Raw genomic sequence first — 10,539 nt, 5'->3', positions numbered from 1 at the left:
TGAATTCGAGAAGAACTTGTGGGCAGATCACCCGTCTGCTGGTGTAAAGTGGAGGTTCTGGGACGGCCATCAGGCTCCTATGATGTTTCCTCAGCACTTCCAGCAGCTACTCAGGCCCGGTGACACCGCCATCCTTCTCCGAGTCTGACGTCAGATCCGGCACGGGGACCACACACCGCCGGGAGGAGATGGGCGGGGCGACAGGGTGCCAGCTCGCTTGAGGGGTGCAGCAATGTCTGTAAATTGGGGGTCTGTGGAGTCTCTCAATTCAAAGAAGAACATTTCAAAATTGCAAAAAATTAAATATGCTCAAATCTCTGCTTTTTGAAAGCTGCTTGGATGCACGTTTCAATATAAGATAAGATGATGATCCTTCATTAGGTGGATTAAAGGATTAAAGTTGAAAACGCACTTATTCAAAAAGTATTTCAGACAAATCCAAGACTTACACACTCACACTCACACTCTGAGCATGTTCTTTTTCTGACAAGTTGGGCCTTATCGGGGCTCTTAGTTTTTATAAACTCAAAATCTATAGAAACCGAACGAGAATTGCTGGTGTCGTCCTGTAAGTCACTTTGGATAAAAGCGTCTGCAAAATAAAGTAAAGTAAAGTAAAGTAAAGTAAAGTAAAGTAAAGTAGTCCCACAAGTAGGAAAGTATGTTGTACTGGTGAACACTTTTGCACTATTTTTAGCAGAAAGTGCCGTTTTTCAGGAAAGTATAGAGTGAAGTGCTGCTTAATGTTCTCTTCATGCCTCGGACGGAACGCTGGAAGTTCAAGTGTGCAGGAATTTCCACCCCCACCCCACTGAAGCCTTTATGTGGCCGTTTCCGGGATCGGCCGCGGCGCGTCTTAGAATAAAGGAGAAGAAAAGAGCTCACAGCGGGGCGAAGAGAAAATGGCGCGTTTTATTAAAATATGGCGGTTTTGATGTAAGAGCGGTCATTTTGAATGCATGTTCCCAGGCCAGGAAGGCTTGTTTTCTGCACCGTTGCTACGGTCCTCGCTGTTGCCCCAACTCTTCATTGTGCGGCGGTGTCAGTTTCTCTCGGACGCCCCTTTTTCGCCGGGCTACAGATAATTAGATCACTGCTATCACTTTCACTGTCCCTTTCACCGGCGGAATTACCATGATAATAACGGGGTCCCCCCCTCCCCTTCGGCCGCGGAGTGATTCACGGCCTCACCTTCAAATGCACTTTCAGGAGAGAAGAAAGGGAGAAGGAGCGAGAAGGTCACGTGAGAAAGTGCGGGATTTGCACACGCTCACCCTACAGGAGGCGCGGACGAGGCCTTCCTCCCCGGTCCCCGCGCCCCAACACCGACCTACCAGCATTCACCGCCGGCCAACAGGCTCCCTGTAAATGTGCGCTTGTTTACGGCGGCACTTTTAGTCGCCGGCGGGATTTCTTAAGGTCAACGTTCCTCCTGGCACTTTATTCCCCTTTAATTTAACAGCTCCGGCAGCTTTTCTAGTTAAATCGACTGTTCATTATCGAGAGCCATTTTACGGAGGGGCTGTGAGGTGCACTTTAATGAATCTCTGGCACAAAGCTCCCTTTCACGGCCGCGGGAAGAATAGAAGCTATTTAGACCCTGTAGGGCTGTATGTCAAAGGCAGCCCATAATAGTTGTCAGGACGGGGCAGAAATTCCCACTGGTGCGGGAATGCACAGAAAAGGCGAGGAGAGGAAGAGGAGGGAGGAGAGAACCCCACATTAAACAGAAACAGGATGTCAGGGCCGAGTCGGATCCTTTAAGCTTTAAAACGTACCAACTTTTGCAGGTCCACTTCAGACAGTCTTTGATACTTGGGGGTGTTTTGAAATTGACGAACAAGTAATAACGGGGACGGTCGTGCCGGGGGACATTATTTAGGGAGACAGCGGGGCGTCTTGGACAAATCCCCCTCACTTGCAGGTGGTCAGGCGTGAGCGAAGAGTTAAGTCGGGGGTCCCTCGGCCCCCCCTCTTTCATGTCCTGACATCATCAGCCCTCCCTCCTAAAAGGACCTCGTCCCTTCCCCCCGAGGAACACTTTACCCCTTCAGTGTCGCCCCGCGAGCAGTGCAGCGAGTCCTCCCACGGCAGCAGATCAACATAATCCAGCCTTCAGGAACATGGCTGAGGGACTCTGGATGTAGCGGAAGGTTCCTTCAAGTCGCCCAGCGATGGCTGTTCAGGCCGCCATAATGAGCTCACCGTTCCTGAACTTCTGCTTCCCCGGCTCCATCATGGAGTACGACATGGACAAGGGCCTGGAGAACAGCCTTCTGAGCGAGGTGGAGCATGACGGGGATTTCCGGGAGACCACGAGGGACCTCCTGAGCTTCATCGATTCAGCGTCCAGCAACATCAAGCTGGCCCTGGACAAGCCTGTGAAGTCCAAGCGGAAGGTCAACCACCGGAAGTATCTGCAGAAGCAGATCAAGAGGTGCACCGGGATCATTGCGCCAGGTAGTCCACCTCAAACCCCGGACTCAAGCAAGCGGCACGGCTCGCCGCAGACCCCACAGCCTGGAAGCTTCCAGGGCAAACTGCCCCCCAAGAGGGACGGGGTGCAGGCCAGCCTCCAGAGCAAGAGCCTGGCAGCCCTGTTCAACCCCGCTGCCAAGGACATCCGGGGAGAAAAAGCCAAGAAACCCCCCCTCCGGCACCGCAACCTGCCCCCGTCCTTCTTCACCGAGCCGGCCAACTGCCCCCGAGTCACTTCCACCCCCGGCATGTCCCTCAAGGACCTCGAGCGGGGGACCCCGGAAGCGGCCGACTTCTTTGAGCTGCTGGGGCCGGACTACAGCAGCATGATGATGGAGCAGGAGCTGTTCCAGGGCGGGACAGCTGGCAGAGACGTGCCAGGACCCGAGACGTCCTCCTACGACACGCACCCTTTCCTGACCGGCGGCTTCGTGTATTCCGAGCCCTGGCCTACCTGCGGCGGGCCCTCCAAGAAGACCGTCCCACCACAGCCGGCCATGTACAGTTCCGGGGAGCCCCTGGAGGACGCTCCCGTCTGCGCCATGTCCTTCCCCAACTTCTTCACGGATTACTCAAGTCCGCCAGGCTCGTACGAAGCGGCCGGCGCGTACGGCCGGGGCGGCTTCCCTTCTCTCTGAGAGTCGCCACCGAAAACCTGAATGGGTGAGAACGTTGGCCAGGACCATCCATGGGTTCACGAAACATACGTACAACTCATCTCAGGGTTAAAATCACCATCCACAGAGGAGAAGGAATCTGTCCAGCAATCGTTCTCGTCTCAAGTTGAACATTTCATGCTCCTCCACGGCGGTTGGATTTGAAACCTGGAGGTACCCTGGACCATGTCTGGCTTTTGGTTAAAGGTTCCTCCCTGCTGGTGGGATGGTGTTCTCTCAGCTTGGTGCAATCGACAGCCATCAAGGTTCCAACTTGTTCTTGTGAAGCGTAGACTAGGACGTGAAGCACCCTTGGTAGAAGCTGCTCTGTTCTTCATGTAACGGGTGACGACGTGCTCTTTACTAGAACTACTGACTGGTATTAGTAACACGGGAACGTGCCTCTGCTCTACAATCAGCGTGATGTTCAGTCCTGCAAGGTTTTAAAATCTGTACATAATAACACGGCAAGACGAAATAAAGCTGGTCTTTATTTATCTCTCGTATCGCTCTCGTTCTGTTTCACCGCGCCGGTATAATATCATTTTTCTCTGGTGCAGGGAGGGTTATGAACTTCCAGGCAGCTCTGCCCCCTGGTGGCTCGGGGACAACACAGAGACTGTCCACTGACTGCGACGTGGCTGCTTTGTAAAGGATTACGTGCTGCCAGCTTTATGAGCGATGATGGCGGTAATTTGGCGGGATTTGTAATGACCGTGAAGAAAATCCCTGTCTTGTGACAAATCAGCAATTCTGGATTAAAAAGGCTCATTAAATATTCATTTTGCAACCCTAAATATATAATAAAAAATAAATGTATGATTTCTATGGAAGAAAGCAACTGATAAAATGACAAAGGACGCCACATGGTGGCAGTGTCGATGCACGTCGAAGGCACGAGGGTCCAGTCCACAGCCACAGCGTCCATGAACTGTTTATTAAGAACTTGTGCAGATGACGTGAATTAAAGGTTCCTGCCGCACCCAAACACTGTCCTGTGTGCTGACTTACGTCTTCATGAAAGGTAAAGATGAAGAACATCTGCCCAGTAGTATCAGTGGGTGAAGACCAGTTACAGGTGGGTTGCTGCTGCTGAGGTAGAACAGATGAACGTGGGTCAGAATTGGGACTGAGATGTTGCTACAGCTGCTATCAAGGCACAGCAGTTGCATTGTGGGTAAATCCTGGAGCCTCAGTGACGTGTAGGTGTTTCACCAGACGAAAGGAACATTAGCGGTGGTGGATCTTTAAGCGCTGCAGATAACAGTAACAGCCATTCGCTGTCAGGATTATAGAAAGGAACGGTTCCTGCCGATAAAAGCACCCGGCACTGACGCACAAAATAAACGATGCCGAGGAATCTGCATAAATCCGGATTTCTCCGAGCATCAGCACTTCCATCGCTTGACATGCAACATATAAATACAGCACATGGCCAGGAAAACCGTCTGACGAGGATTCACCGCTCCAAACGGGGAATTTGTCTTCTGTTTCCGCCGCACGATGGTTTTAAAACGCGCCATCGTAAGTCTCGAAAGCAGAGCGAAGTGAAGCGAGACGTTACAAAAAAGGAAAAGAATGGAGGGTCGTCATCACCTCCGAGAGGGCCAGAAAATCCCATTACCGGTCACTGAAAACGACTGAAGGACGGAAGACGGAGCCGATCGGGCCGTCCAGGGCGAGGTCAACACACATTCACATTTCCGAATGGTTCTGATGCTGCGGAGAGACACCAGCACCTTGCCGTGGGACGTACGTCTCACAATAAGTTGTATAGTTGTGCTGAATCCACACAGAAGCCTCCATATTAGGAGGTTTTTTATCTGCCGGACCCGGACCAGTCCAGCCACTGTCCAAGGTGGAGAACGCCGTGAAGCTTGTTGATCTCCAAGGTGACCAGAAGGTGACAGTTGTAGACACTACTTGTCTACAACAGGCAGGAGTGTCCCTGATTGGCTGACACCCTAAAGTGGAGGACGATCTTGACATTTACAGCATTTACCAGACTTCCTTATCCAGAGCGACTTACAATCAGTATTTACTGGGACAGTCCCCCTCTGGAGCAACTTAAGGTTAAGTGTCTTGCTCAGGGACACAATGGTAGTAAGTGGGATTTGAACCCGGGTCTTCTGGTTCATAAGCGAGTGTCTAACATACTAGGCTACTACCACCTGATCTTCTAGAAGAAGCAGAGGAAGATGTGCAGGCATCTTCAGATCTTCAGTAACGACTCTGGGCCGCGGTGTCATGTGATGACAGGGCGGCTTGTTTACTCCTCGCCGCCGCCAGCGCCCTGTTTATCTCCTCTGATGGCTTCTTGTCACCTCCACTCCTCAGCCGCGTCTCCGCTGCTCTGACTGATGTCCATGAAATTACCCTGAAGACCGTGTTTGTCTGTGGATGGGGGGACCTCCACTTTTTAATGAATTGTTTACCGAGCCGCCGCGCTGTCGCTCGGCGCGTTTGATGTTCCTTCGGGGAGCGAGACGAGGCGGACGGATCAGCCATCTTGTTGAGCCTCGTCTCCAGCGTACATGAAAGAGAAGGTGCGGGGACGGGGCGCGCCAGATGAAACGGAGCAGATAAACGCCGCTTTCTGCTGAGGGCGTCTCCCCACTAAATATCCCACGCGCCGGGGAGGCTGTCAGCTGCGATTTTACCGCGGCCTTCGCTGTGAACTCGGGCCGGAAGTGCTGCTTTATTTGGGCCCGTTTCCATGGGAACGACCTCTGGCTGCCTGTCTGCTCGCCGTAGGTAATCCCTCTGAGATGCGGTGTAATCCCTTCTCATTAGCACCGTCATCGGTGAGCTTTTTCAGCTCGGATGCGTGCGAATATGGAGACGTCGCCCGGGGTTTCTAACCGCGCCATCGCAAATGATTAGTCACCTCGGGTGGAAGCCGGCTGCAGAAACGGGAACTTGTACAAGAGATTAGCTCTGCGCCGCGACGGCCTGTGGGCTGCCCGCCGCCATTGTGGTGGCCGCTGACGAACGCACTCCTTTATTTGGCTCAGCTGCCTACGCAGGATGTTCACGCACTTACTGAGCCGCCGTGTTGAGGTAATACGGTCGTTTACTAGACAACGTGGTACAAAGACGATCTACATAGACACCGGGACCGGACAGGCCGGAGACGGGGTACATTTATCTAGGGCACACTCAGGGGAACACACTCAGGTAATCAGGGGAACACACTAGAACCGTGTGATTCATGACTCACCCGGGTCCATTAAATAACTCATGAGTCGTGAATCTGAGGTTTCCATTCAACAGAATTGTAACCGTATAATCATTAAATCATCAATTACAACCCTAAAAAAGTTGCATAATGCACCACCACACTTTAAAATGACGTATAATCTGCAAAGTTGAATCCTCCTGGTGGACTCCTTGTCTCAGTCAGAGTCGTGAATCCACCGGTTAACACCCAGAGAGTGGGTTAGCGCTCCTTAACGCTCCCGCACCCCCAGATCAGTCGGTGAGTGACTCAGAGGGAGCCGAATCCTAATAAGGGTCAGAGTTCCAGAATACAGAACCGGAGCACCCCCCCAGAGTCAGGATTTTAACATTTCAATTTAAATGTCAGTCAACTGTTTTACAGTTAAAAAGGTCCATGTGGCTTCTTTTATTTTTCTAGATGTGTCTTGTTAACGCACGTAAAATGTTGCTCTTATCACTGGTTCCTTCAGCTTTCAGGCCAGGTGCCCTCAAACCAGCAGTATCGTATCGCCCCGCCCTTATTTGAATTGACCTCTGCTGCTGTTTGTGCTGGTTGTGTAATTAATGCAGCCATCATGAAGGTGTCACCACCAAATCGAAAGGTGCTGTTCCACACTGGGACCCAACGCTTGGCAAGATATGTGGGAGTCAGAGCTTCTGGCAGCTACATGCTACGGCGCTTGAGGTCTCACTAATTTTCACCTGAGCAGATTTACGGCACCGCAGGAAGTCTCTCACCTGATGTTTGTCTCGGTTTCGCAGCTCATATTAACTCTGAGTGCTAAGCGGGGAGACACACCCACTTTGCACTTTGTAAAAATGACAAACAGACAAATCTGGACCATGAACTGCTGAAAAACACCCAGCGAATGATCTAAAAAGAAAAGTCTTCATCTTGATAAGAGTACAGAACAACTTAAGACCAGGCCCACTTCCACACAAGGTTGCAGTATGGCACCTACCGGTGAGGAAGCGGGACCGTAATCAGAAGGTTGCCGGTTTGTGATGGTTAAATACAGAGGACACGTTTCACCGTGTCACCGCGTGCTGTGCTGCAGTGTCTCACAATGTCACGTCACTTTGAAAACACTTTTCACTTTGAATTTGATCTTCTTTATGCGTCCTTTGAACCCCACATTGTCTCAGAACTGAACTCAGAACTGAGCTCTCAAGTTTTGCAGGACAGCGGGGACACAGAGAAAAAGCGTCTCTCACCCTCCGTATCGCAGTATCTCTCGGTGACATGAACTCACCACGCTGCCTCGGCGTGATAACAGCAACTCGAGGCTCGTCCTATAGACATGGGAACATGGGAATGTGCTCCCGGATCTAACGTCTTCATGCCAGGTACCACATCGTACCTTCAGGAAGTCCAGGTCTGGACGGGTCAGGGCCGTTAATGCTAATTTCTCTGCATGGCTGTGAATAGATGGATAGAGCGTCCCCATTTCTGGCTGGCGTTAGGACGTCTGCTGCCTCGTTTTGATGAATTTGTCCACCATGAAGGTTCATCAAGTGGGAGTTACTGGAGTATAAAATGTGAAACGCAGCAGAATTATCACGTGATCTTCGTTTCAGGTCCAGCGAGGGCCTGCTGTCGTGAACAGCGAAGTTCTCCCCGTTTCTAAACTGTGCTACACACACCACGCCTTCTCGTGTCCTTGCTGCTTTTCCCTTAGATGCAAATTTATGGAAATTGATCCACCATTTGTGTCCCCGTCCCCCAGGATCTGTCCGCATACATTATATTAAACCAAGTTAATGATAGATTATATTTCTGGAGCACAATATAATATATTTATACTGCGCTTTTTGTGGAGTCATGTATTCTGTCTCAGAATAAAGAGCGTGTGAGTGAACTCGATGGTTTTAACTCAACTGTCCAAGCGGAAAAATCCGGAATCTGGCGGAAAAGCACAACCCTGTTCCGGCTGCGTTGATATGCATACATCATATGTGGCAGCGGATAACACACAGAGACACAATATTGACAGTGCTGAGGGACGGGCATTAATCAAACAGAGATAAGTCCATCCATCCGCGGGACAAGCGGCGGGAGACGGCTGGCAGCGAGGACGAAGGGAAGGTGAGGCCAGGCCCACGCGGTTTATACGAAGTTGGGAGAGAAAGTTCCAGAAGCGTGCAGGGACAGATGTGCCTGATAAGTGGGATCCTCGGGAGCAGATCCCATACAAAGACAAATGGCCGACAGCTGCAGCCACATAAAAAAATTCCGTCTCCCATCAGTCCTCGTCTCCCACTTCAGAGAGCTGAAATTCATTAGCTAATTGATGCACTCATTCATTATGCATTCGTGCATTAATATCACATTATCCAGCAAGACAGTTAATTACCTATATTGACATTTTCTGATCAACAGACGACATTTCCAGTCGATTAAAAAGCTGAAACGCAGCCGGACGATGGATCAGGACGGAGAAGACAGACGCAGTGGGATCTGCAGGGATCTGCAGGGATCTGCTCCCCTTTCGCAGCCGCCTGGATTAAACTGTCCATATTTTTACATACATAATGGCATCGTTACCGACCAATCGATCGGCCAAAGCAAATAAATACTCAGCTTTATGTGCAGATCCTCGCCTGTGAAGGCGCATTAATGCGCTTTATTGGCGTTTGGAGAGAATCAGAGCAGCATTAGCAGCAGCACGGCGGGGGATTTTACAATGAAAACGTACAAAACAACATCACATCACTGTTGGAAATGGGCCTAGCGGGAAAGTCCCAGGTTCAAACCCCACGAACTACCACTGTGTCCCTGAGCAGGACACTTAATTAAGCCTGAACGATATATACGGGAATCGAACCGAAAATGCGACTGTGAAAGACTCTGCTCCATAGTTTAATGTCAGACTATATCATAATTCAATGTAGAGTTATGATATGGTTTATACACGTAGTATAGTGAATAGTCACAAATTAAATTGCATTCGTGCAATAACAATTACATTTGTTCTCAAATTTGTTCAACCCTACACTGAACCCCTAGTGTCTCCAGGGGGGGACTGTCCCTTTCACTACTGATTGTAAGGCGCTCTGGATAAGGACGTCTGGTAATGAAATATTCTTACTCGGAGCAGATGGAAGACCACGCCCACTTCCACTGTAGGTTGTGGGATGGTGATGATGTAAGTACCCGAGATGAACTAGATGTCGAGGTCACAGCATGGAAACAGTTCGGGACGTCTCGTCCTCGCAGGTCTGTACCAGGGAGGACATTCTGCCCTCGGCTCGAGTCGTTAGAACGGACCCACATCTTCATTCTGGTCAGATGGTGGCCAGGACACCAGCGGAATGTCAGGCCACCGCTCGACTCTCCGTCGCCTCTGTATTCGAACGCGGCGATGGCGTTATGTACATGCAGATCAGTAACGGCTCGGCCACGACTCAGGCCTGGTGCCGCGATCGAGACCACGTTAGGACGCCGTCTTCTGTTGAGATAAGAGCCGGTTCATTAGTGAATAATAATTCTGTATTTATCTGAAACTGGAGCCATATTCATGCTCTGATCTTTATTGATGGATTTCAGCAGTTTTTGAAAGAAATACATTCCCAGATACAAACAGATGTTTTTCAGTATTCCGTGTGGCCTGGAACAAGCTGGCCGAATGCGGCACGTCGGACGACCACGTCGAAGGGTCAAAATCTAGACACCAAATTACAACTGGCCTGTTTAACGTATTTATTTCCTCTTTGGACCACAGATTATTAAAAAGGTAAAAAAAGCCATGTTTTAAGATGCATGGAACCGTATCAGATCCCATCGATCCTAATACCTGAAGTTTTACTCCGGCTGTAAACGTGGGTCAGACATCATTATCGCTTTCTAAACGGCTTCTATATAAAGCAGGACTCGGGACCCCGACGCTGCTGAAGTCCGTGTTCGGTAAAGTTTCTCAAAAAACCAGAATAAACCACATAATTCAAAGTTTTCCACCACATGACCGCTGGTATTAAATGGTACTTTGTGGTAAAGAACTCGGCGTCGGTTTACTCTCTGTTGAGTGTTTTTGATGACCATGCGAAACCCAGACTTGAGGTATGTTTTTTAGGGGTCAGCGGTTCAAATCCGGCCGCTGTCAAGGTGCCACTGAGGGAGGACAAATTTCTTACCATAATAATGAAATCTGTAATGGATCAGGCTGTAACCACAAGGCCAAAAAGAAAG

At 50.1% G+C, this 10,539-nt stretch overlaps 1 protein-coding gene across 1 annotated transcript; it reads left to right on the top strand.

The window, feature by feature from the left end:
* Positions 1-621: 621 nt before the first annotated feature.
* Positions 622-3,631, top strand: LOC114802427 (protein FAM181B-like). The gene has a single exon (XM_029001321.1). The coding sequence runs from the start codon at positions 2,175-2,177 to the stop codon at positions 3,114-3,116; it is 942 nt and encodes a 313-aa protein (XP_028857154.1). The 5' UTR covers positions 622-2,174; the 3' UTR covers positions 3,117-3,631.
* The last annotated feature ends 6,908 nt before the right edge of the window (positions 3,632-10,539 follow it).

This window comes from Denticeps clupeoides, chromosome 13 (assembly GCF_900700375.1).
Source record: "Denticeps clupeoides chromosome 13, fDenClu1.1, whole genome shotgun sequence".
In the NCBI taxonomy this organism is placed as follows: domain Eukaryota; kingdom Metazoa; phylum Chordata; class Actinopteri; order Clupeiformes; family Denticipitidae; genus Denticeps; species Denticeps clupeoides.
This window is presented reverse-complemented; position numbering and strand designations above follow the sequence as displayed.

Bases quoted from the DNA above. Each gene is read 5' to 3' on its own strand.
- LOC114802427 (XM_029001321.1), top strand. From the start codon at position 2,175: ATGGCTGTTCAGGCCGCCATAATGAGCTCACCGTTCCTGAACTTCTGC.